This window comes from Nannospalax galili, unplaced genomic scaffold, assembly GCF_000622305.1.
Source record: "Nannospalax galili isolate Female #2095 unplaced genomic scaffold, S.galili_v1.0 scaffold68, whole genome shotgun sequence".
Taxonomy (NCBI): Eukaryota; Metazoa; Chordata; class Mammalia; order Rodentia; family Spalacidae; genus Nannospalax; species Nannospalax galili.
Window position 1 is genome coordinate 881837 of NW_008358189.1, and position 25257 is coordinate 907093.

The 25257-nt window shown below is 58.6% G+C and overlaps 3 protein-coding genes across 7 annotated transcripts in view; all 3 read left to right on the forward strand.

Annotated features, from left to right (window-relative positions):
* Mta1 (metastasis associated 1) overlaps positions 1-7024 on the forward strand; it is a 40692-nt gene extending 33668 nt beyond the window's left edge. For 2 of the 5 annotated variants that reach the window (XM_029557828.1, XM_029557830.1), the window contains 12 exons: positions 212-286; positions 638-696; positions 1012-1127; positions 1427-1578; positions 1673-1862; positions 1960-2049; positions 3049-3201; positions 3361-3396; positions 4669-4680; positions 5768-5799; positions 6107-6258; positions 6340-7024. In XM_029557828.1, coding sequence (XP_029413688.1) covers positions 212-286; positions 638-696; positions 1012-1127; positions 1427-1578; positions 1673-1862; positions 1960-2049; positions 3049-3201; positions 3361-3396; positions 4669-4680; positions 5768-5799; positions 6107-6258; positions 6340-6490 — 1218 coding nt within the window. In that variant the 3' untranslated portion in view covers positions 6491-7024. The remainder of the gene's footprint in view (positions 1-211; positions 287-637; positions 697-1011; positions 1128-1426; positions 1579-1672; positions 1863-1959; positions 2050-3048; positions 3202-3360; positions 3397-4668; positions 4681-5767; positions 5800-6106; positions 6259-6339) is intronic. The other 3 variants (XM_029557829.1, XM_029557831.1, XR_003847528.1) reach the window with 2 other exon arrangements.
* A 3445-nt stretch (positions 7025-10469) lies between these two features.
* Crip2 (cysteine rich protein 2) lies at positions 10470-15425 on the forward strand. Its single transcript, XM_008856384.2, has 8 exons — positions 10470-10595; positions 13431-13525; positions 13595-13652; positions 13873-14013; positions 14085-14153; positions 14234-14328; positions 14710-14767; positions 14865-15425. The coding sequence occupies exons 1-8, from the start codon at positions 10553-10555 to the stop codon at positions 14930-14932; spliced, it is 627 nt and encodes a 208-aa protein (XP_008854606.1). The 5' UTR covers positions 10470-10552; the 3' UTR covers positions 14933-15425.
* A 6747-nt stretch (positions 15426-22172) lies between these two features.
* Positions 22173-23935, forward strand: Crip1 (cysteine rich protein 1). Its single transcript, XM_008856386.3, has 5 exons — positions 22173-22326; positions 23335-23429; positions 23511-23568; positions 23662-23708; positions 23826-23935. The coding sequence occupies exons 1-4, from the start codon at positions 22287-22289 to the stop codon at positions 23700-23702; spliced, it is 234 nt and encodes a 77-aa protein (XP_008854608.1). The 5' UTR covers positions 22173-22286; the 3' UTR covers positions 23703-23708; positions 23826-23935.
* The last annotated feature ends 1322 nt before the right edge of the window (positions 23936-25257 follow it).

The window sequence follows — 25257 nt, forward strand, 5'->3', positions numbered from 1 at the left end:
GGGTAGTTTATAACAAGTTCATCAGGTTGTAGTTGCAGGGGCTGGGCAGCCCGTGGTGGAGGGCCTGTATCATGGTGGAAGGCAGAAGGGGACAGCAGCCAGCAGAGCTTGCACTTTTCATCTCTGATCACAGTAAGGACAAAACTCTTATGTAGCTTCTCTGGGCAGTAGTCCTGTCCCTGCCACCTGTGACCTTGCCTTCTCACCCCAGCTCCCGTGGAAATCGCTCACCAGCATCATCGAATACTACTACATGTGGAAGACCACTGACAGATATGTCCAGCAGGTGGGCCGTCCTGCCCTCCCATACCATACCCGCCCTCTCTCTCCACAGCTTCCCCCCAGGCCCCATCTAGCCATGTTGCACCTGCCTCGTACTTCCCCCAAAGCCTGGGAGCAGAGAGGAAGGAGCTGGGTCATTAAAGGACCCACAAGGCTGGGAGGAAGGGACATTCCTGAGCCTTAGCCAGCCTGGTGCCCCTGCTTTCCACCCGAGGCTGGGCAGGGAGAGCCATGCAAAATTTTCACAAGTCTTTCCCAGGGAGCCAGTGATGGGAAAACAATGTGTCCCCTCCCTGTGATCTCCCAGCTCTGGCTTGGCAGCCTGATGACCTCCTTAACTCTGCTTTGTTTTAAGAAACGTTTGAAAGCAGCTGAAGCAGAGAGCAAATTGAAGCAAGTTTACATTCCCAACTAGTAAGTCCCGTCTGCATGTTCCAAAGGTCAAGGGGCAGTGGCTGTGCAGCTCTTGGGGTCCAGTGGGGTCAGGTGGCCTCCTGGGTCAAGTTGGGGACCTCCACTACCTCTTGCATGGGTTTGCCCTGGGTTTGCAGGCCTCCCCTTAGCTGGGAAGGAGGAATCAGGATTCAAGTCCTTTTGGCCCAGAATTCAAGGTGGTTTTAGTCTCAGCACACTGGGGTATCAGGAATAGCAGCAGGCCAGGGGTGCAGGGATGTCTGTCGGAATCCAGGCACCCTAGAGCTGCTGTGACTGATCCTTTTCCCCCATCAGTAACAAGCCAAATCCAAACCAGATCAGCGTCAACAGTGTCAAGGCCAGTGTGGTGAATGGTACAGGGACGCCAGGCCAGAGCCCCGGGGCTGGCCGGGCCTGCGAGAGCTGTTACAGTAAGTGCCACACTTGGCACCTACCCTGGGTACCAAGGGGCCACGGGAATGCTACTGCATGACTGTGGTGCTCATGTGGCCCCTAAAGGTCTCTGTGACCAGACTTGGGAGGACCCATCGATGATGGGGCCCCAGCAGTGCTGGGGGTGGTTTGGGAGAGACCCTTGGGAGCATGGGGGGGCACTTTGGCCCTAGACCAGTGGGTGGGGTGGGTGTGGTGACGGTGGGGACACTGGGATGCTCTCTGCACCGTTGGTTCTGCTTAAGAATCCGTCTATTTCCAACTTTGTTGTCCGTAGCCACACAGTCTTACCAGTGGTATTCTTGGGGTCCCCCTAACATGCAGTGTCGCCTCTGCGCATCTTGTTGGACATATTGGAAGAAATATGGTGGCTTGAAAATGCCAACCCGGTTAGATGGAGAGAGGCCGGGACCAAACCGCAATAACATGGTAAGTGGGACACACCCCACCTGCTGCACGTTGGCCTCGGGGCCTTGGCCTTCAGTCATGGTGTTATGTCGGGGCGCTGTGCCCCATTCCACAGAGTCCCCACGGCATCCCAGCCCGGAGCAGTGGGAGCCCCAAGTTTGCCATGAAGACGAGGCAGGCCTTCTACCTGCATACTACCAAGCTGACACGCATCGCCCGGCGCCTGTGCCGTGAGATTCTGCGCCCGTGGCATGCTGCACGCCACCCCTACATGCCCATCAACAGTGCAGCAATCAAGGCTGAGTGTGAGTCATCCCTTGTTTCCTCTTCTTGGGACTATCAAGGATGAGGGCTCTGGCTCTTGGGAGACACAGCCCTTTATCTTACCTGGTCCCCCTGCAGGCACGGCACGGCTTCCTGAAGCTTCCCAGAGCCCACTAGTGCTGAAGCAGGCAGTGCGGAAGCCCCTGGAGGCTGTGCTCCGGTATCTTGGTAAGCTGGGAGATGGGCACAGCTTCCCAACCCTAGCAGCCGCTCCAGCCAGTCCATGCTGAGTGGTCACCAGAACTACCCTTTTTAAAAGACTGCCTTGCACCGTACCGGTCTCAGAAAGACCCGCAGTGGGGAGGCAGTGGGGCCTGTGCTGTGTTCTGTCCCCTCCCAGGTCCTGAGTCCCAGGCCCCTTGGTTCTAGCCTCCCTGGCACCAGCAGCTTGGATCCCGGGAAGTGAACATCAGACAGGCAGCCTCACAGGACAGGCCCTTGCCTGTGCGGGTCTAGGGACTCTTGAAACCCCTAGGCAGTGAGCGCTGCAGGCCATTTAGAAGTGGCACCTTCTGCGGGTTGAGCTAGACACTGAGGGTAGTGGGTGCAACTCCTTGTTTGCAGAGTTTAAGTAGGCTCATGAATCAGTCCTGCAGTGTGGAGGTAGCTATCCTTCCAGGAAGCACATTCCAAAACCATGAGCTAAGTGTGTGCCGAACAGAAACAAGTGTCTCTGGCTTTGTTCCTTGTCCGGGGTCCTGGGCCTCACGGCTGATCTCACCCTTGCTCCATGGAGAATGTGGTCAGTGCTAGGACTGGCCCTCTGTGGGGCGTATCCTTGCTCAGGCCAGCCAGGCGGCTCAGTGTGGCCAGTGGCCAGTCTTCTGCCATCAGACCTGGTGGTCTGGATGTGCAGGCTGTCTGATGGGCCTGCTGTGTTTATGGACTGTGTCTGGATCTTGTAAACTGCTAGCACTTACCCAGCCAGCCTGTAGACGTCCAAGGTGGCAGGCTGGGCTCTACTAGGCTGTCATCTCTGCTGAGGACGCCTAAGCAACCTTCCTGCTATGGTTATTCTGAGCCCTCAGCTTCAGTGGCCCTGGTGGCACAGCCCCTGTCTCCTTCCAGCTAGTCACAGTCAGGCCTCAAGTTGAGAGGTTGTCAGTTACTGCAGAGTTCGCTGTACCATCGTCCGTCAGTCACACCCTTGTCCCTCTGTTTCCACAGAGACCCACCCCCGCCCCCCTAAGCCTGACCCTGTGAAGAGTTCATCCAGTGTGCTCAGCAGTCTGACCCCCGCCAAGTCAGCCCCTGTCATCAACAATGGTTCCCCTACCATCCTGGGCAAGAGGAGCTACGAACAGCACAATGGGGTAGATGGTGAGTCTGGGCTTCAGGACCAGTCCTCTAAGGAGGCCAGGCCAGGTCTGCTGGGACTCACTGGGCTGGTCCTGGGGCTCCACGTGGCCCTCAAATGACTAGTTGCCTTGGTTGATGGTGTTTTTTTTCCCTCTCTCTCCTGTCCCTGGGCACTGCCAGGCAACATGAAGAAGCGCCTCTTGATGCCCAGTAGGGGTAAGGCCTGGGGTGGCCACTGGTGGGGTGCTGTGGCCGAGTCCTGTCGTGATGCCTGTGTGTGCTGTCTGCTCGCAGAGTGGGTGGTTCAGGGCACGTCCGGGGGCAGTCCACACAGGCCCAGGCCACAGCCCAGACCCCACAGCCCTCCCAACCTCACTTGTCACTTGGTGGAGAGCCTATGAAGCTTGGGTCTCTGGCCTTGGCCCCTCTTGGTCTGTGCCGTCAGTGGACTGTCCCTTGCACGAGTGGCCCTGGTGCCCCCACTGCCGTCGTGCTGTGGCTGCTCGCATGCCTGCAGCCTTGCTTGTGCGGCCGCTAGTGCTGCCTGCAATCTTTTTGTGTGCCCTGTCCGGTGGGGACAGTAGGGATGGGTTGGCGACTGGGCTTGCATATGGCCTTTGTGCCTGCCATCCAAGGATCGGCTTGGATTCTGCCCTTGGAGTAGGGGCTGTGGGGCCACAAACCCATTCCGGTACAAGGTATATATCACCAAGTTTGGGCAGCAGTGTAGGGGTTGGTGTTTGAGGTGGTCCTGGGGACAACCCAGGAACCAGCTGGCCAGCCAGCTTGGGCCTACTCAGGCTTTAAGGGGCCCAGGAGGTAGCGGTGGGCAGCGAGCATCCAGTCGTGCCTCATCTCCTCAGAACACTCCCCCTCAAGGCTGCTTTGGAAACTTGCTGACTGCCAGGACCCAGGCAGGCGTGTCCCTATTGCCCAGCTATGGGGCTCTGCTTGCTGCCCCTCAAAGCAGGAGTCCAGGCATGGCCTTCCCAGACCTTGGTAAAGAGCTGTTTACTACCACTGAACTTCCCAAAGCCAATCTGTAGACCTGGAGTGTGTCCTGCAGTGGGCACCCAACCAGGATGTGGTGGGAACCACTGGCCCTGTGGGATGGTCTGGGCAGCTCAGTTCCCAGGCCAGGGCGGGTCAGTCATGAGAAAAGGGTCTACCCGCAAGGGAAGTTGCTGTCTTGAGGTTGTGAGGCCAGGTCTGGACACTGAAGCTAGCCTAGGAGCTATGGGCCAGTTACTTGGAGACAGTTACAACTTTCTAGGGGTACTTGGGGGGGGCCACAGGACTGGGCCTGGCACAGGCAGGGCAGATGGGAGCTGTGGGCAAGGCACTTGCCCCTGGCACCCTAGGGTCCTAACTTACTAACCTGCCCCATGCCGCCTGCTCGTCTGCCCTGCGGCTCAGCTGCCATGTGCATGCTGCTCGTTCTAACTCTAGTGTGTGTCTTCTCCCTTTGCTACCTCGTCACTCTGGCAGGCACTTACCTGGGTAAGTAGTTTTTGTGACAAGGCTATGCATGGACAGAGGGCTGGGGTCCCAGCAGATCCCATGAGCAGGTTATCCTGCCTAGGTGCTGCAGACCCAGGGAACTGGGCCCCCTGGGAGCTAAGTGAACTGTTGGGTCCAGGACCTAGGGGTAGGAGGCAGATTGCAAGTGAAGGAAGGAGGGGGGGACTGGCTCTTGTTTCTGTAAGAGGGGGACCAGGGCCAGACCTATAATCCAGTACTCAGGTGGCTGAGGCAGGAGGATCATGGGCTCTGGGATCGCGGGCTCCAGGCAGCTGGGCTACACGTTGAGACCATGTCTCAAAAAGACAAAAAAAGAGGACAATCTCAGCTGAGAAGCGTTTGGTGACTGACAGATTGCTGTGAGCCCAGCAGCACTGGCCAGACATGGTAGAGTTAAGATGGAGCCCTCTATTATCTGGGCAAGAGAGGCAATGGCCCCTGAGGTGGACCAGGCTAGGGCTCCTGATAAAGAGGGGTGACATAGCCTAGGGTTTGTCTCCCAGCCTTATTCCAGGGCCATCTCAGTCTCTCTTGGGGCCCTTAGCCTGCAAGTATGCTGTTGGAGTCACAGATCTTTTCTTCACCCAGCACCTGCCAGGGCAACTCTGCCTTTGGGATGTGAGCAGCTGGCAGACAGTGGCCGCCCCAAAGGGAAAGGGGGTTCTGATGTACATTACAGCCCTGCTGGGTGCTGTCTCATTACTCTTCGTACACCAGGTGTCACCTTTCTTGGCCCAGAGAGGGGTGGGAAGTTGGTCTGCCTTGCATAGAGGTGTAAGCATCAGATCTGAGAGTCCTGGCCTTCTACCTGGAGCCCGAGGTGGCACCTCTTCTGCTGGCTGGGATGCAGGTGGCCTTCAGAGCTGACAGCTCTGGGGCTGCTTAGACAGAGCTGACCACATCTTTCAGGCCCTGTGTAGGCTGTGGCCTGAGGGGATGGATGGCCTCTAGAAATACCATCCCCCTCCCCGCCCCTACTCCCAGGGCCTGGCCCGCTTGGCAGGCAGTGTGGGTGCCAGGCCCACTTCCCCTTCCTCCGCTCACTTTGTGCCTTTTTTCTCACCAGGTCTGGCAAACCATGGACAGACCAGGCACATGGTAAGAGGGGTAACTAGAGGCTTGGCACTCTCACTTTGCACATAGATCCCTCAGGTGTTGGGAAAGTGGCTCAGGTAGCCCCACGAGATACCATGGGGAACATCTTGAGGCCTGGCCAGACTTAACAGGTGGCACTAGGCCCAGCACCTTGAGGCCTTAAACAGCCCTCCAGGGGCTCCCTATCTGGGCAAAGTGCTCTGGCTGTGGCACCCTGAGCCCTGGCTGCCCAGGAGGCTGGGCTCTTTAGCTGTGGTTATGAGGCCCACAGCACTGTTTCCCTCATGTTCATACCTCTTGTCCACCACAGGGACCAAGTCGGAACCTCCTGCTCAATGGGAAGTCATATCCCACCAAAGTGCGCCTGATCCGTGGGGGCTCCCTGCCCCCGGTCAAACGGCGGCGAATGAACTGGATTGATGCCCCCGACGATGTGTTTTACATGGCCACCGAGGAGACCAGGTGGGGGCCTTTCCTGGGACAGGGTGGGAGACTCAGCTCCTACCTTCTGGCTCTCACCAGCCCATACCTCCCCACTCACAGGAAAATCCGCAAGCTGCTCTCGTCCTCAGAAACCAAGCGCGCTGCCCGCCGGCCCTACAAACCCATTGCCCTGCGCCAGAGCCAGGCCCTGCCGCTGCGGCCACCCCCACCTGCGCCAGTCAATGATGAGCCCATCGTCATTGAAGACTAGGCGATCACCCGCACTGTGGCCTGCCCAGGCCCCTCCATCAGCCCCAGAATGTCAGTGAGGCCTGTACAGGCCAGGCGGCCTCCCTCCCCCACCAGACTGCTGCCCACCCCACCCTCTGTTTCCGTAGTGCCCCACCTCCCACCCTCACTTGCAGAGAAACTGCTCCTCCGGTGGACATGCGGGGGAAGAAGTGTGGTCTAACTTATTCCAAGACGCCGAGGAGTCTTTTTTAGCTTTGTGTTTACTTTCTGGCTGGAGCAGAGACGGAAGGCTCTGGGCCCTGTGCTGCGGGGCCTCTTGCCCGGGGTGGGCCCTAAGGTTTTGTTGTGTTCTGTTGAAGGTGCCATTTTAAATTTTATTTTTATTACTTTTTTTGTAGATGAACTTGAGCTCTGTAACTTACACCTGGAATGTTAGGATTGGTGCGGCCAGCAGCTGCCTAGCTGCCTGGCGGGGTTGGCCCCTTGTCTTTTCAAGTAATTTTCATATTAAACAAAAACAAAGAAAAAAATCTCATAAAAAGGAAAAAGCCCAGCCAGTCCCTCTGTGTCTTTTGTTCCCAGTTCCTCTTCCTGATTTCAAGCCTTGGGCTCACACTGCTTCAACATCTGAAGGACCCCAGGGCCTTCCTTGATAGGCTGGGGCCAGGACGATGGGCAATGGCTACAAGTCTGGGGCCAACACATGGCCTGGAGCTGCTGGCTTGGGGCTGTACCATTCCTGCAGGTCTCTAGCCCAGTACCCACTGCTTTACAAGTGGGGCAGCAAGGGGCCTCTACATTAGGTGGAGTTGTGCTAAGATAACATCTGTCTGCCAGGTTCACAGATGGGGAGCTGACCCTACTTGAGGTTACATAACCCTCCCCACTAGCGTTTACCTGAGTCAGCTTGGTCAGAAAGCCGAAGGTCCAGGGCCCACCCTGTGCCTTGACAAATCCCTGCCCCAGCTGTCTGAGGCTTTCTATGCAGAGCTGCACTGCCCTAGCAGGTGTGCTTTTCTGAAGAATTTGCTCAGAGTTCTGCTCAAATCCTATCTTAGTCTGTACCCCTGTGCCTTGCCCTTGCAGGCCTAGACAGGTGCAAGGCCTGGCCAGCTACTGGAGGGAGGAGGCCTGGCCAGGAGAGGGGTTGGCCAGCCTCTCCTTGGGGGCAGTAGGCCTCTCTGACCTCTGCCTTCTGCTTTTCCCACCCCACACAGGCGCCTGTGATGTGTGGAAATCTCAGCCCAGGGATTAAAATAGAAACAACTACTGCTCCTGCCCTGAGGACAGATAAGGGGGCATCCTGGCTTTCTGAGCCTGTGATGGGGCCTGTCACGGCCTGGTGTCTGGGACAGGGCTGTGACATACACCCTGCCCATTCTCCCAGGATCACTGGGTTCTTTCCGTTTTTCTGTGTTCCTCATTGCCCAAGGACTGCCCAATCTTTGAGAGCCTCTCCAGAGGCCTTTTCCCACCTGGGGGGGGGGGTCTCAGGAATGACGGCTGTTGGTTCTAGTAGGTGGAGATGAAGCTCTTTACACCCCAGTTCCCTTACCCTCCTCTGGCACAGGGTCTTTCCCCAAAGACTGTCCTTTTTTGGAGACAGTTGGGGTAGTGAGACATTCCCAGGTTTCAAGGCTCCTCTAAAGAGCTAGTCAATACTGCCATCCTGACCCCTTGACTTGCCTCACCATCTCATCTCCAGTACCCACTACAGGAACAGGCCAGGTGGGGCTTGGGCTATGTGTCTACTGCTTAGAGCCCAAAGCTTCGGCTCCTTAGAGATCAAAGTGAGAGGCAAAGAATGGGGAGTGGGCACATGCTGGCAGATGACAGGTTCAGGAAAGTGCATCCTCCTGAAGCCCTTGCTGATGGAAAAAATGGGCAGGGGTCATTCTACAACAGCCACTCAGTCATACCCTGAGGGACTAGAACTGACTTGGAGACCTGTTGTTGATCAGCCCACACACCTGTCCAGGTCACACCTCAGAGCCTTCAGCCCAAGTCTTGCCATGTCTAGGGCCTCAGCTACCATCAACCCAGCCCAGCCCTGGGTTCCTTCTGTACAGTAGATCTGAAATCCTGCCCAATGTGATGGCACATTGAAGATGGGAGAACCCCAAGATACTGTCAGTGGGCCCTGAAGGAGGGACCTGCTGAGCTGGCCCACACCCTGCACTGTCCAGTGCCTTTCTACACCTGCCCTTCCCACTGTTGTGCTCCACAGCCTCAGAAGTGGAGGCCAAGGCCACCATTGCTCTGTCATTGGCCCAGGCCCCTTCCTTCCAGGCCCAGAGAAGCCCCACAGCACAGGGGGCTTGTGTTTTTGCCCAAAGTGGCAGTTGAACTCTCTTGCCCCTCCCCACTCCATCTTCACACCCTAGGCATCTGGCCAGTACTTAGTGCCATTCCTTTAATGCCACCCCTTGGAGAGGCCCCACCCCAATTCATTCTTCCAGCAGGGCTGAGCACTCTTGAGGGCCCCTCCTTTCAAATGACCAGCCAGCCCGGTCTTTCACTGTAAATATCAGTGGTGGGGTAGTAAAACAGGCTGGTGCCAGGGACCCAAGGGCTCACAGGGGTCCTAGGGAACTAGAGAGCACAGTAATGGGTGGGGATCATGGGGACCTATGGATCTAGCTAGCCTGAGCACGAAGCTGGCTGTGAATGAAGGGACCCTGTCCAGGGAGGCCTCCTCACCTGCCTCCTGCCTTGTCTGGCATGTGTTCAGAGGTGCCCAGGGGAAGCTGGTCAAGCTGGTCAGTCAGGCTGGTGGGGGTGGGGGCATGTTTCTGGGCTGTCGTCATCATGGAAATGACAGTGACTGCAGGATGTGTGTGCAAGGAAGGAGGAGGGGCCACCCCACCAGAGCAGTAGACCAGGGCTCACCAACATGACTGGCACCCAGGATCACTGTCCTCGGTCCTTGGGCTGGGCAGGTGCACCGGGCAGAGAAATGAAATGTGAGTGGTCCAGCACACAGCAGCGAAAGCAGCTTGGAAGGGATCTCTCTGGAGTGAGCTACCCACAACTGGTTCAGGTCATCGGGGTTGGGATGGTAGGATGTTTGTCCCCCAGACCCAAGGCCCAGGTGGGGTCAAGAGGCTCAGACAAAGCCCTGTGGGTCCCCGGGCCCCCTCTTCCGTCCAAATCCTCCTGGGCTCCAGGATGGTGAACCTAGAAAGGGCCAGGCATGCCCCAGTAGGAAGGGGAAGTGGGCGGGGGTGTTCCCCAGGGCTGGTAAGGGACAGAGGGTCTGACCAGCAGGATCTCTGGCTTTAATGCTTTAGCTCCAGGAGCCTGGCAGAGGCCCTGGGCTGAGGAAGAATACCGACAGCAGTCCGGGGCTCGGGGCGCTCACAGCCGGGGGTGTTAGCCCACAGCACCCAGAGCGGAGGACACTCGCTGGTACCCACCCCGTTCCTCCAGAGGTAGGAATGCATGGGAAGGAACTTCCCGGCGCAAGCGCACCTGCGGGCCCCCTCTGACCGCGCATCGGCGCCTCTGCCCCGCCCCCACCGATCCCAGCGGTTTCTCGGGCTGTTTTTGGAAGTGGCGGCGTCTCCGGGTGCGCCCCGCCCGCCCCTCCTTCAGCACCACAGACAGGACCGCGGCGCCCCGCCCGGAATCTGATGCTTAGAGCTGCGGTGCTGCGAGGACGTTGCTATGGAAACGAGGCAACAAAGGGAGGCGGCGCCTTGAGACGGGATGGGGAGGGGGAGTTCCGCGCGCGGCTCGCGCCCCGTCTCGCGACCAGCCGGACGGGCGTTGGGGCCCAGCCGGGGACCCCAGGTCGGCTTGCAGGTTAGAGGCCCCTGTGTTGTCATGGAAACCAGTGGCGAGCCGGGAGCACTCCACTTCACTGACCCGCAGCGGGTCCCTCCGACGCCAGCAGGTGCGCCCCGCCCGCGCGCGCCCAGAGGCCGGCGTTCGGGGGGGGCGGGTTCCCGAGGCCCCGCCCAGGTCGTGGAGCCAATAGGCAGCGGCGGGCTGGCGAGGGGGGGCATGGGCGGGGCCGGCGCGGGCGGCCGCGCGGAGACGAGCGCGGGCGGAGGGCGCGGACCGATCCGGCGCACGGACCATGGCCTCCAAGTGTCCCAAGTGCGACAAGACCGTGTACTTCGGTGAGTGCGCACCGACCCGCCGCCTTCGCCTCCAGCCCCCTGCCTCACCCACACCCCGCAGTGTACGCGGGTCAGGATGCGCGGCCGGTAGCCGGGCTCGCCACGCTGCCCACGCGGGTGCGGCCTGAGGCAGGGCGATGGAGCTGCGCCGGGCGAGGGAAGCCACCTGGAACCCTGGAGAGGCTAGTCGAGGCCCCGAAGTGGTCGGTGGGCACGGGCGGGGTACGAGAACTCCTAGTCGGCTTGGTCTCAGAGCGCGCTCCGAGCCTCAGGCCAACACATCGCCCTTCTCCCGGTGGGATCCGGCAAGGTCGGGTGCCCGGGACTGGCCCTGGCCATCTCTGCCTCACCCTGTGCCCGCCTGTCCCGCCAGCACGTGTCCCCGACCCATGTGGCCCCCAGAAGTGAGTGACCCCAACCCTCCTCCCACCTCTGTCCGGGCCACCAAATCTGGGCTCCCTTGGGATTCGGGATTGAGTCCAAGCGGGGGCGACCTTGGCCTACACCTCTTGCGTGCCCCAGCGTGCTCTCTTCTTGGCCATTTGCCTCTGCAGTTTCAGCAGGGGTGGGGCACCTGTGACTCGAAGGTCTCCGCCAGCTTGAAATTGCACTGGGTGACCAGGACCCTGGCCTCTTGGAGGTCAGGGCCCTCAGGGGAAGAGGAAGTAGAGGCAGGAATGGTTGGTAGCCCAGGTAGCCCGAGGCAGCCTCCTTCATCAGGCACCTCACACACACTCCTGGATTGCTAACTCCTGGGTTCTGCTCTCCTGGTCGGGCAACTTTGCCAGGGTAGCAGTAGGCCTGCCCACCAACAGAGAATAAAGGATAGCAAGGTTCCTTCAGTGGTCATCCCAGGAACAGGATATGCAGGAGGTCAGTGGGCTTCTCCAGCTGACAGGGGAGAGGAGAGGCCAGTTTTGTGTGCTCCCAGAGGGAAGGGAACGACCGGATTTGGCTTGGGGTGGTTCTGGGTGGCCTGGAGCCAAGGTCTTCCTGCTGCCTTCTGGAAGGGACAAATTGCCCAATTTCATTCTCTGTCCTACAGAGGGCTGTCTGACAAGTCTTGGGGCTGGGGGACAGTCCTCAGGGCCATTCTGCATTACTTTGCCGCAGGCCAATTCAGCTCTGGAGTCCTGGGGCCTTGGCCAACAGGCAACCAGGAAAAGTGCTCTGCCTGCTTGGGCGCCTCTGGCTCTCGGCAGAAAACAAAGGCTCCTCAGAGTTAGCTGGCTTCCGTCCTGTGGAGAGGCACTGGTAAGGTGGTGAGGGGGTCCAGACGCTACCCTCCCCACCAGCCAGGCTGTGCTATAGCAACCCACACCTGAGAAGACCCCAGGCCAGGATATTCCACAGGGACCTCAGGGTGCATGCATGCCTCTGCATTCCCTCTAGAGCACATGAGGCCAGGTGGGAGTCCATTCCAAGCTACTAGACCCAATCAATGCTGTGCTCCCAATTCCAGTCTGTAATGAGGCCATCGACCCAACCAATGGGTCTGAGGGTCAGCTCCCTGCCCCCACATGGCACACATCCCAGAGCTGGCCAGAGTGGTGTGGTTCTGGCAGCCCTAAGCAGCAGCTGCCACAGCCACTGATGGCCATCCCAACAACCTCCTTATCGCTGTGCTGGCAGAAGATGCCATGGGGCCAAGCCTGCCTTGTGTCAAGGCCTCTCCTGCCTGCTGACTTGGACACAGCAGCGTCTTAGCCTCAGAAAGGGAGCTAGGTGATACTGACCCAGGACTGGAGTTTGGGGGTTCCTGGAGGATGCCCTGACCTGGCTATGCCCAGCAGGTTCTGAAGGGCCTTGGAAGAGCCAGCCTCAGCCAAGTGGAGGATCCAGACTTGATGCCTTGCAGCAGCATTCTGGGGTGATGGTGGGGGGGGGGCTGGCCCAGAGTAGGCTGTGCTTCTTGGCATTTGCCAGAGTTGCCCAGGGACGCCTAACCTCAGAGACACACTGGGAGACTTGAAAAGGGGAGGCTGAGAGGTGTTCTGCCATCCAGAGTAGAGTGCCAGAGCCAAGCAGGCGGGACACACACACACATACACACACGTGCGCACACACACACACACACACACACACACACACACGCCTTTGTCCTGGCCCCTTCCCTTCCCTTTGGAGTTCCGGCTCTGTTCCTTGCACTGGCCCTTCTTCCTGCCTGCTTCTCCACCCTTTTCCTGTCTCACTCCCTTGGGGAGGCCGAGGCTTCCAACCATTGGGATGTGGCTCAGCACGGGGGTGAGGGGGTGGCGGGGGGGGGGCTCACAATCCTCAGCTGCTGGCCACAAACCTTTGGCGCCAAACTGGCAGCTGGAGGCAGCTGGTGAAAGATCTCAGGGCTTACTTAGGATGAGGAAGCCAAATAGGGATCCTGCCCAGTGGTCCTGTGGCAACCAAGACTGGCCCTTCCTCAGCGGGTAACTGAAGGTCCTGGGCTCTCTCTCAGAAGGGGGTCTGCGACAGGTGTGAGGGAGGCAGGTGGGGAGCTGGTGTGTGTGTGTGTGTGTGTGTGTGTGTGTGTGTGTGTGTGTGTGTGTGAAGCAGGTACTTGGAGGTGCAGGTGTAAGCAGGTGCAGTCAGCAGATGCTGAGGGGCTAAACAGGTGCTGGACTGGAACCACTTAGCTGTGAAGAGGGAGTGCAGAGCTCCAGGCCTACTGACCATTGGCCTGAGACTGAGGGACTCTAAATCAGGAGCCTTAGGCTTGGAGCCACCATGGTGGAACTGTGCCTGCCAGGTCAGAGTGAATTGGAGGGATGGATGGAGGTGTGGAAGTGCTGGGATTGCAAGGAGAGGGACAAACATGCTGCCCTCCCCTCCTATTCACAGCCGAGAAGGTGAGCTCCCTGGGCAAGGACTGGCACAAGTTCTGCCTCAAGTGTGAGCGCTGCAACAAGACGCTGACTCCTGGGGGCCATGCCGAGGTGAGTGCGTTCTGGGGTAGAGGTAGGGAAGACATGGCTTCCCTCCCTCACCACCACCTCTCTGCCTAGCATGATGGGAAGCCCTTTTGCCACAAGCCCTGCTATGCCACGCTGTTTGGACCCAAAGGTAAGCAAGGTCCCTTCCAGGCATGTGACCTGGGACAGCTCCTGTGGTTGGTGGGGAGTAGGGTGTTCTACTTGCTCCCTGCACACACCCCTCCTCCTTTTCGGGGTCCCCCCTGCCCTGGAAAGCAATGAACAACTTTTGGGAGAAGCTCTGTGTAGGAGATGGGTGGTGTCAAGGCCTCTGACCATTCACCACCTGCTGATGTGCCTGTCACCTACAGGCGTGAATATTGGGGGTGCTGGTTCCTACATCTACGAGAAGCCACTGACTGAAGGCCCCCAGGTCACGGGCCCCATCGAGGTCTCTGCGGTCCGATCTGAGGAACGGAAGGCTGGTGGTCCCCCCAAGGGGCCCAGCAAAGGTGGGATGGGTTCTGGGTGGGGGTTAGGTGTGGGTGGCTAAGGTCCACCCTAACCCAGCTTCACCCTTCAGCCTCTAGTGTCACCACATTCACCGGGGAGCCCAACATGTGTCCTCGTTGCAACAAGAGAGTGTACTTTGGTAAGTAACCACTCAAGCCCCCGTCTCAGGACAAGTGTGCTTTAGGGCTGTGGTCCCCATCACCATCTCCTCCCTTCCAGCTGAGAAGGTGACCTCTCTGGGCAAGGACTGGCACCGGCCCTGCCTGCGCTGTGAGCGCTGCTCCAAGACACTGACTCCCGGTGGGCATGCTGAGGTGAGGGGCGTGATTGGGGTGCAGGGACCAGGCAGGGCCTGAGACTGGGGACAGGAAGGGAAGCATGCTGGAGTTAAGGATTCAGGAGCTGGTGGAGTGGGGGCAGTTGGAGGAAATAGGGAACCGTGGGTAGGGGGAGGCTGCCTGACTTGGGGTTGCCCCAGGCTGTGAGGACCACCCTCTGGCCACCAGAGGGCAGACTCTGCAGGCTTCTTGGGGCTGTGCTACCCCTCTCAAAGTAAGTGGGCCTATAGGGGCACATGGCCCTGGAAACCCCCGGGTTCTCAGAGAGGCAGACTCCCACGTTAGGAAGGTTTCACTGCATCTGGGAAGGTGAGGGAAGAGGGCCGATGCTCAGCACCCTTTGCATCCCGCCTACAGCATGACGGTCAGCCCTACTGCCACAAGCCGTGCTATGGAATACTCTTTGGACCTAAGGGTGAGTATCATGAGGGGAGGGGGGACAGGGAGACCTCTCTCCTTCCCCAGACCCTTGCTTGTCCCTGCTTAGCCACCCCAATCACCTCTCTCCACAGGAGTGAATACCGGTGCTGTGGGCAGCTACATCTATGACAAGGACCCCGAGGGCACAGTTCAGCCCTAGATCTGCAAATGCTGTCCCGGGATTCCCTACTTGACCCTAGGGAAAGTGACCTGCTGCCCAATCCTGCCTCAGTGTGTCTTGCCTGCTAACCCAGGGCCTGTGTGGTAGAGGAGGAGGTCTCCTAGGTGTCTCCAGAGCAGCCTGGAATCCCAGTCCTGTATCTCAGTGTCACTTCAGCATGTCCTCTGTTACCACTGCCCCTTTTGTGTTAGTGTGCCTCCATGAGCCCATATGTCTTATGTCCCCGTGCCCTCATGTCCCTGGCGGCTCTCTTGCTCCATCCCTGTTGGCCCATGCCTGCCCACCAGTATTATTTATGCTCTGCTTGCCGGTGATGGCCACGTGCTCATGGCATTCCCAGGGTGGTGGCACCCTTGCCAGGCCCTCTGCTGGCTCCCACACTGCCCCCTACTCACCCCTCACATGGTTCACAGCTGCTGAGATTTTTGCTGTCAATAAACACTTTTGGTTTGAGGATTTGCAGGACCCAGTACCAAGGGGTGTGGACCCAAGACAGTGTCCCTTTGTCTCCCGCCACATATGCCCTCTTCTAACCCTAACCCTAACTGGGCACCCCTGGACCCAGTTCTGGTGGGGTGGAGTCTGGAAACATTTCTGAAGTGAGGAGGTGGATTTAGGTATCAGTGCTGACAGGGAGATGTGTGGGAGGCAGGGAGGGGCAGAGGTGAGTGGGTGTCTTGGGAAAAGGATGCAGATAATGGCCGGATGGGGCCCTTGAGGACATGGTCCTGAAGCATGCAGAGGAGAGTGATGTCCATAGGACAGCTTGGACTCCACAGACACTGCTTCAGGCACTGGACCCAAGAGGTGTGTGGGATCTGCCTTAAGATCAAGCAGGGGGCATGGAGGACCTGGACAGATGACCAGAAGCATCTTGTGCAGGGGATGGGTTGCTGGTGAGGGCTGGGTGGGGTTGGAGGTGGGGGACAGCCTAGGTCTGGGGTGGGAAATCCATGAGAGATTAGGGGTGCAGTCAGACCAAGTCTGCTCTAGTCCCAAGGCAAGGCCTTTGACCACCTGGCCTGTCTCTTGTGGATGGGGTGGTCCAGGGACATAGAATGAGGAAAGTTTGCCAGCTGAGGATCTGGGGACATGATCCCTCTCCACCCTTGGGACTCTGGATTTGTAGTGAGGATAGTGAACCTGGCCTCTCCACGTGGTCCAGGATTTGGGACTCCAACCCTAAACTCTGGCACCTGGTGGGTCCCCCTCCTCACTTATGGGTGCGTCCTGCGTGCTTTCCCCCAGGAGCCCACCAGAGGGCGCCCCTGCTTTTCAGCTCCCCACTGTACCACTGGCCCCGCCACACCCAGGCTGAACCCCAGTCCCGGGCTCTTGCTCCCATTGCACACCATGCTTCAGATGCCCAGCTCGTCTTGGGCAAGCGGCTCCCGGGGTCTTGTCACTGCCACGGGGTCCGACGCCTTTTCAGGCCTGTCACTGGCTCTGCATCCAACCCTCTAGGCCACTGCGAGGGTGTAGCTGTGCGTGTGCCCACTGTCCTAGCAGCGAGCGGCACCGTGTCCCTGGGCGCAGAACGCTGGGTCAGCTGGGCTGTCCAGCAGTGCCCCCGCCGCCCTGCCGTCTGTGCCTGTACTGTGGCCAGTGTGGGGCCAGTACCCCCACTTCCCGCCCGAACCAAGGGGATGTCCAGCAGGTACTGAGCGCTGAAACTCCTGTCATGGCCTTTCCCACTAAGACGCGGTTTGTCGGTGGCACATCTAGGGGGAGCCGGGTCGCCTGCGCTCATCCTTGCCGACGTGGGGTGGGAGGGGACCCCGACTTCCCGAACCTTGGGCACCCCGGGTGGGGCACGGAGGGCTAGAGGGCATTTCCCTTTTTCGCTCAGGGCTAGGGCAAGGGTCTTCCCAGGGCAGATCAGGCCCTAGTCTGCGACTAGCCCTGCTGTACATCCAGGCCCGGTGGGGAGGGGCAGGATCTGCCCTTTTCCTGCGGGGGAAGATGACGCTGCCTGTTTGTTTCCAAGGGGTTGTCGTGGAAACCCAGAGGTTCTGTGACTGTTTGTCTGCGCCTTGTTGCCAGGCGGTGTCCACTGCTCTGCCAGGGCGCGTCACTGGCACCAGCTTCCAATGCACTCAAGATGGAGGGGAGGGGGAATGGGAGCCCTTGTCCTTGGCATCCACCTGGGAGACTGCCTTAAGCCAGGTGATTGATAACTAGCCAGGGAGGGGGAGATAGCTCTAGATACCATCTCACCACCTCCCCACCCCCTCATTTTGCCAGTTGAGCCAGGGACCCACAAGGAGCCTCACATTCTAGGCTCTGTACAGTTTATCTGTGTCCTAGCTCCCCTGACACCCCCTACCATCCTACCCACCACCCACCCATCCACCCTTGCTATACTCTCCAGCCAGGCCCTCCCAGCCCCTCTCTGACCCCCTACTGGTATGCCCAGCTGGGTTTCTTTGTGGGGGCCTCTGAGGCTATGGCCCCCTGTCCCCACTTTCCTTAGTCTCAGATCTTTAGGCCCATACTCCAGATCCCAAGCATCATCTCTCCTGGCTTATCCCTGCTTCCCCTGGGCCGGTGACCCCTGCATCAGTCCTGGGTGCAGAGTCTTCCTCAAACTCCCAGCTTCCTGTAGATTCCATCTGTCTTGGCATGGGGTATGACTGGTCTTGCCCCTAGGCCCAATTCACTGGCTGATGGCTGAAGCTTGTGGGCAGAGTATTAAAAAGATCACCCTGTGCCAGAGCTAAGGCTCTGGCTATTAGGTAGGCACAGGCAGGCTGGCTGGAGACCAGGGCACCAGGTGTGGGCAGAAGGGCCAGGCTGGCTGTGGGGGTAGGCTGGAGGCTATGAACAAGATCTCAGCTGCTGGTTTGGGGAGACTGGAATTCCAAGCTGCTCTGCCTGGGCTTTAACTCCAGGAAGCAGACCAGGCACCAGGCCCAGCCTCAAGAGAGGTGGAGTGTAGGGAACCCCATCTGGCCAGATTATAGGTCCTAGGTAGAGGATACAGCCCCACAGGAGAAAGACTGTCTGAGGAGCCCCAGCCCCGTTCTATAACTGCCGCCTGGCCCCCCACTGCCCCAGACATGTCATGCTGCTTTTGGGAGAGGAAGAATTGCTAACTGCTGTCTACCTGGACCCTGAGTATGAGGTCTAGAAGAGCCTGTCTGGGAAGCAGTGTGCACTGCCTCTCACTGTGGCCAACCATCCTAGCAAGCCCACTCTGGGGTCAGATCTCAGGCCAGACAGGGGTCCCTGGAGACAAGCTGCTGAAAATAGTCCCTGGGAACTTGTGAATGTCCTCAACTGGTCTGAGGGCAGGGGAGGGAAGGGAGGGAGGGAGGTGGGTTCTAGGGAGGCCTGTGCTGTGTCTGACTGGGCTCCACCTGTTCCCTGAAGGGTGTGCTGGCAGCACCATGCACCTGAGTGCAGAGATCATAGGGCAGGCTCAGCTGGCCTCCAGCCAGAGGGACATCTTCATACCTGACCACACCCTTGGCAGGGTACTAACCTAGGCATTGGGTAAAGGTAGTTTCTGCCACACTCTGCAGAGGGAGGTGGGCCCTTCCCCAAGAAGCTGAACTTTCCTGGTGGAAATGGATGGTCAGATTCCTCGGCAGCCATCAGCCCAAAGGGTCCAGCCCTACTTTCTCTAGTTGACCTTAGAGTATTGTTATCCCGGCCAGTGGAGGGGCAGGGGTGGGGTGGATGCAGAGAAGGCTCGATCAGAATTTTGTGGCCTCCCTTCCCCCTTACTCTCCATGTATTATCAGTGCAAAAACTGGGGAGCTCAGAGATCTGTTTTGACCATGTGCCTTCCTATGCTTGTACAGAGCACCCCAGCTTCTTCCTGGCCCTGGTCCTGGTAAGGTTAACACTGTGGGCCTGGCCAGTGGTCCTCTAGAAATAGCCTGAGGCGGGAGGGGACTGGGAGAGGATGGAAGCAAGAGGCCTTACAGTGTGTAGGGCTGGGCCTCAGGCAGGCTGGCAGGACCTTCACTGGCACCAGCTGAGCCTCAGCCAGGGGCCTGGGTCTGGATGGGACCTCTAGGGAGAGTGAGCAGCTGGGGGCTGCAGGTGATAGAAGGCGAATACTCGCAGTGCAGTTGTTATGGAGACTCCAGGAGAGTTCTCGTGTGTGCGTGTGCGCGCGTGCGTGCGTGTGTGTGCGCGCGTGCGTGTGCGTGCGTGTACGTATGTGCGTGTGCGTGCGTGTGCGTGTGTGCCTTTTTCTTGTTGTTGAGGTAGAATCGCATTTAGCCAGGCCGACCTTAAAGGCCTTATGTAGCTGAGGCTGGCTTTGAATTTGGAACTTTCACTTCTACATCCCAAGTGCTGAAATCACAGCTGTGCCACCACGTCTGGCTTTTCTTTCTTTCTTTCTTTCTTTCTTTCTTTCTTTCTTTCTTTCTCTCTTTCTCTCTTTCTCTCTTTCTCTCTCTCTCTCTCTCTCTTTCTTTTTCTTTCCCTTCTCCTACCCTCCCCTTCCCTCCTTCCTTCTATACCTCTTCCTCCTTTCCTTTTCTCTGAGACAGGATCTGGCTGTGTAGTTCAGGACTTGGAACAGGTGATCCTCCTGCCTCAGCCTCTGGCATAACTAGAATCACAGGCCTGTGCAGCAATACTAGTTTATGGGTGCCTTGTGTGTGTATGTGAGTGGATATAGCTGAGTTGAGCATCTGGAAAAACTGCTGTGTACCAACAAAGAAGGCACCACCCCATGGCCCTTGCCCCCCCCTTGGCATCCTTCCTGTGGCCATGGTAACAGGAAACAACAGCTGGGAAAGCCAAGAAGACTCATCATGGTTTTGGGGGGGCTCCCCACTGAAGGGTGTGGCTAGAGTCCAGGGTGTGGGGGATGGAGCGATCCCTGGGGTGAGGTAGTGGATGGAGGGAACAAGGCCCAGGTCATCGCCCCAGCAAACATCCCTTGGGTGAGAGCTGGGAAGGAGCTGCCGAAAAGTCCCTGGGTGGTGTGGGACGGGGCTGGATAGAAACATGGGCAGCCATGTGCTCTGAGAGAGACCATATACCGTACACTGCACGAGTCACACAGAGGCCCCAAGGCATGCATGTGCACCCAAGCATTTAGCCTCTGGTACTCCCGGAGCACATGATACTGGTGGAGGTGAGGCAGTCTGCTGGGCGCCCTGTGCCTCCACCCAGTGCACACCCCTGGCAGCAGCAGTTGGCTTCTTTTCATGAACAATGAGGTAGTGTGCTTTGTGTGTGGTCAGGCTCAGGGACCTGTAGTGGCAGAGACACCACCCTCCAAGACTGTCCTGAGCCTTCCAGCCTCACCTCTCTGGGTGTTACTAACAGCTTTCTTCAGTTTTCCCCTTCTGGAGCCTCTGCCCACAGGATGCCTCTGTCTCTGCTGTTGTAGACATGAGTCAAGAGCAAAGGGAATCAGGACCTCTTGTTTTCAGACTGACCAAGAGACCTGAAGACTGGTAAGGGAAGGGTTGGACTGTGGTTTAATAAAGTTCAGAAACCACTCAGGGGTGTCAGAGCAGGCCGACCAGGCGTCAGGGTGGGTTTCCTGGCTTGCCAGGTTCTATCCTAGGAGTGTGCACCCTCCTCTGGAAACCCCGGCTGGTGAGAACCTTGAGAATGTCTGTGGATCCGGGCATTCGTAGAGCCCCAGTTTATGGGCAGAGCTGAGACCTCAGACTAGGGTCCCAGGACTGGATCGTGTTGGGGAGGGGGACTTGGGTTGGACCTTGCGACTCCCCAAAGTGTGGGTTTTGTGCTAGACACTGATGTCTCAGTAATCCCACAGTTTGAAAGCTCTGACACCCCACCCCAGCTGGGCCTATGGAGAGAATCTTGAGATGAAGGTACCCCAGCTCACAGCCCCAAAACCAGGCCTGGGGGCTGATGATGGGTAGGTGGTTGTGAATTCGAGGCCAGGTCAGAGCTGAAACCAGGATACTGTGCCCCTGGATGTTGTGGGGGATGATCTCCAAGGGTAGGTCCTAAACAGGACCTGAGGTAACCTCTTCTTTTGAGATGGGTGTGTCAATGGGAGTTGAGGACTCTAACAAGGTATGTGGAGGGAGAGGCAGCTCAAGGGGAGGATGGGCCCATTGTGCTTGGGGAGAGGGTAGGGGGGCCCCCTAGAGCAGGAAGGGAAGGGTAGGATGGAGCAACTAACAACAACAACCCCAGCACCAGGGGTTTAGGCCAGGGGATAGGAGATCAGGGCCCCACCCAACAGAGGCCTGGGCTTATGGAAGATGGGAGTCCCTTGGTGGAGAGGCTACAGGCCACCCCACAACTCAGGTTCCTAGGCCAGCGCAGGACCCCAGCCCTCCGTTTTCTCCACTGGTCGTCCAGTCTCCGCCTGGTACCTGCCTAGCTGGGCGGACTTGGACCGCTAGCGCCGGGTGCTTCCCCCAGCGATAAGGGCCGGTCTCCTACGCGTGCCTGTGCCGCAGGGCGTAGGGAAGCGACCTGGGCGTGGCCTCGCGTTCCTTTCGGGTCACGACCTTTAGGCGCCAACCTTTGTCATAAGCTGTCCCTGTAGCAGGAAGGGCTGCTCTGAAGAAGCCCCCTTCTGAATTCCCCGGGGAAGTTCCAACTGCGGTCGTCAGTTGGCAAAGGTCCTGGCGTCTGTGAGGGTTGAAGACCTGGGAAAACTGGTAGGGTCTGAGCTGCCAGGCTGAGACTCAGGATGTACTTTCAGCCCTCTCTCTAGTGGAAGGCAGGGTCCAAATGTACCCGGAGAAATCCTTGGACGCTAATTTGCATCCATCTCCATTTTATTTTACTTTTATTTCTGGTGTTTTGAAACCTGCGCACCCAAGCTGCGCTTGAACTTACGGAGGTTCTCCTGCTTCAGCCTTACAAGTTCCGAGATGATAGGTGTGCGCCACACTCTCGACTTCTCTGCACTTTGGAAGTGACCTGTCCCTCCCTGGCTCCAGCAGATCTGCAAGCTCGCGCAGGTGCAGACAAAGGCGGCCCGGGCTGGGGCGCCTCTTCCTGCCTGGGAGATCCCACTGCCCGGGTCCTGGACCGCAGGCTTGCACTGCCCCAGGCGGGGGGCGGGGCGTGGACTCGCCGGTGCAGCCCCTCCCCATAGAGGGTCCCCGAGGCCCTACGCGGCAGTACGGCCCGCGGCCAGTTAGTCCTGCGAGCGGCGGGTGTGGACCAGATGACCATTCTTGGCCAGTCGGCCTGGACCCAAGGTCCCTGGGGGCCGAGTCCCAAACTCCGAGGGCGGGGCGGGGGCGGGGCCTCAAGGGGCAGGGCCGCGGGGTCCCTGAAAAGTGCGCACCAGGCGGGCGCCACCCAGTCCTGAGCCCACTGTGTGTTCCTTCTCCGCTGCGGTACTAGTCCCGGACCAGGCTCCGCCATGCCCAAGTGCCCCAAGTGCGACAAGGAGGTGTACTTCGGTGAGTAAGCCGGGCTACCCGGGCCTCTCTCAGCGTGCCCGTGGGCGCATGGCAGGCTGGACACGGAAGAGCGGCCCTGAGGCTGTTCAGGTGGGCGGGAGCGCCTGGGGTTCCGGGCGTGGTCGGCGTTCGAACTCTCGACCTCGCCTGGGGCCGCCCGATGGGAACCCGTTGTCCAAGGGAACCACCGTCTCTGTCCAGGCTCAGGCTCACGTCCCGTGGTCTCCTCGCCCCTGGGTCTCCCCGTCTCCAGGTCTCCTCGCCTCTGGTTCGCCCCGTCCCGGGGCCTCCCTGCTTCTGGGTCTCCCCACTCCGGGTCCTCCCTGCTTCTGGGTCTTCCCCTCCCGTGGTCTCCTTGCCTCTGGTTCTCCCCACCCCGGGTTCTCCCTGGTTCGGGGTCTCCCGGTCTCTGTGACTCCCCCTGTGACCCTCGCCTCTGGGTCTCTCTGTCTCCCGCCTCCTCTCGGCGCGCCCTGGGCGGGGTCCCCGCAGGATAGGAAGGAACACTGGACTGGGGCCGCCCCTCCCAGAGCTAAGTAGAAACAGACGCGGAAACCCACGTCCGGGGCCGCGATCTCGGGTGCTGGTTTTCCTGCCCTTCGCGTGCTCTAGGGCCTCCACCGGAGGGGATGGGAGGAAGTAAGAAGTCCCCCATCCCTACAGCGAAGTGTGTGCTCAGACTTCACCGGGCCACTAGCACAGAGGTCCGAGGACTTAACCCGGGCTTCTGGCCCTAGGCCCTCCAGACCTGCTCCCCGCAACCTCCCAATCCGAAGGCCTCCTCTCCAGCCCAAGCCCTTAAGGGTCACCGCCGCTTGGACATGCCCCACGGACAAAGCCGACCCTTCTGGTTTGGCAGGATTGGCTTGAGGGTCAGGCTACCACCCAGGGTAGGCCACCAAGTTGAGAGAATGAGGCGTGGGACCGGGATCTGTGGAGTGGAAGAGAGATGTGTGAGACGTGGGTATGCAGGCTTCAGTGTCTCATGTGGGGTTTGTGCCTCTGCAGCTGAACGGGTGACCTCTTTGGGCAAGGACTGGCATCGGCCCTGCCTGAAGTGTGAGAAATGTGGAAAGACGCTGACCTCCGGGGGCCATGCGGAGGTAAGGGCTGGAGAGTGGCAGAGGCAGGGGGGACGGGGATGAAGACACCCACCCCTTTAATGAATGCTCTTCTCTTTGCAGCATGAAGGCAAGCCCTACTGCAACCATCCCTGCTACTCAGCCATGTTTGGGCCCAAAGGTATGTGGCTGGACTTAGCCCTAGCCTCCTCCAACCTGCCTCTTGTCTGCTGGCTTCCCTCCCTCAACCTACTGATCTATTCTTTCTTTGCAGGCTTTGGGCGAGGTGGAGCTGAGAGCCACACTTTCAAGTAAATGCAGGTATAGCTCTAATCTCCAAGCCCATCTAGTCCACGTGCCTACAGAAGGGGACACTCCTGGTGGGGAAGGTGATCTGGCTTGGAGGCACACTTAATCTGTTTATGCTTCTCCTTACAGGTTGTTAAAACCCTCCTGATCTGCCTAGGCACATGCCAGGCCTTACCCCCAAACACCACGGGCTCCCAGTGGTCCTCCATGTCTTCCTTAATAAACCTGAACCATTAGAAGGACTGTGTTTGTGTCAGTGGGTGGTGGAGGGGACCTGCTGCTGGGGTTCATCCTGAGGCCCAGGGCAGGCTCTTGCTTTTCCTGTTGTAACAACCACTGCTGCCCACTACCATTTGGGAGAGCACTGTTAGTAGAGTCCCCTCTTCAGAGAAGGAACCACAAAGATGCCCCTAGCCCTCAGTGGTTCTGGCCTGGGGTGAGGCCATGGCCACCGGGTCAGCAGTAACAGGAGGCCTGGGAGTGGGTGGGGCTGGCCACAGTTCAGAGGGTGAATCAGTTGGAGCTGGTCTGGTTCCCTTTTTGAGAAGCTTTGGGGGAGCTGTGTAGACTTATTGCCTGTCCCATTTCCACTTCCTGTCACCCCACCCTGACCCCCACAATGCACCCTCTGGGTGCTCTGCAGCTGCTTAGTTTGGACCCAGACACTACCTCCACGGTTGCCCCCTTCCCTGTCCAGGAATGTCCCAGGTGGCCTGTTGCACTGACGGGGTTTGAGGGTTTTCTGGAAATCCCTTTGTCAAGCCAGCAGCCTGTCTTCCCTAACCTCACTCCACTGGCCGCAAACGTCTGTGGCCTGTACAGGGTCACAAGATCTCAGCAGTGCCCTGGCCTGGCCTACCTCACACGTTGGCCCTGTAGGCATGAACCTGACAGCCCTAGAAGTGGTCTGTAGTGCAGTGTGTGTGATTGGGTGGTTCTGAAATCCCAAGGGTGTAGATTTGGGAGTGCTTTGGGTGATGCAGCAGTTTGGCCAACTTGAGAGCTGAGAGTTTACTGTTCTTTTGGGACAGAACAGAGGCCTTTGGGGTCTGATGACACCCAAAGGTCATGGTGGGACTGTAGGATGTGAACTGGACATGCATGCTCAACCCAAGCCCTCCCTTCCTCATAATTTCCAACCTGTTCCCAAATTCATCCATGTCCCTGCTCTGTTGTACCTTACAGCCAATTGGGGCAGACGAGGTGAACACCAGCAAGCTGAGGTCTGCTGGAAGAATGGGGGTCAGTGGAGGAAGTTCACAGTAGTGCAAAGAGGCCTTGGGAGGCAAAAGGCTCCTTGGGAGTGCATCGGGAGTTCCTGGGTGCTCCAGCCAGAAAGGGCCTTTGCACATAAGGCTGCGGAAAAGTGTTAAGGTGTGCAGGAGCAGGGGTCAGGGCCTGGTCCTGGGCTGAGTCAGGCTGGGTGAGGCCATTTGGCAGAGTGGCCATATCTGCATGGCGGGGATAGTGAGGGAAGCTAAGAAGCTAGACGCCGCGAGGCAGAAGATCTGGGGGCACTCAGAGGAGTTGAAGAAGATCTGCAGCAGGGGCCAGGAAGAAG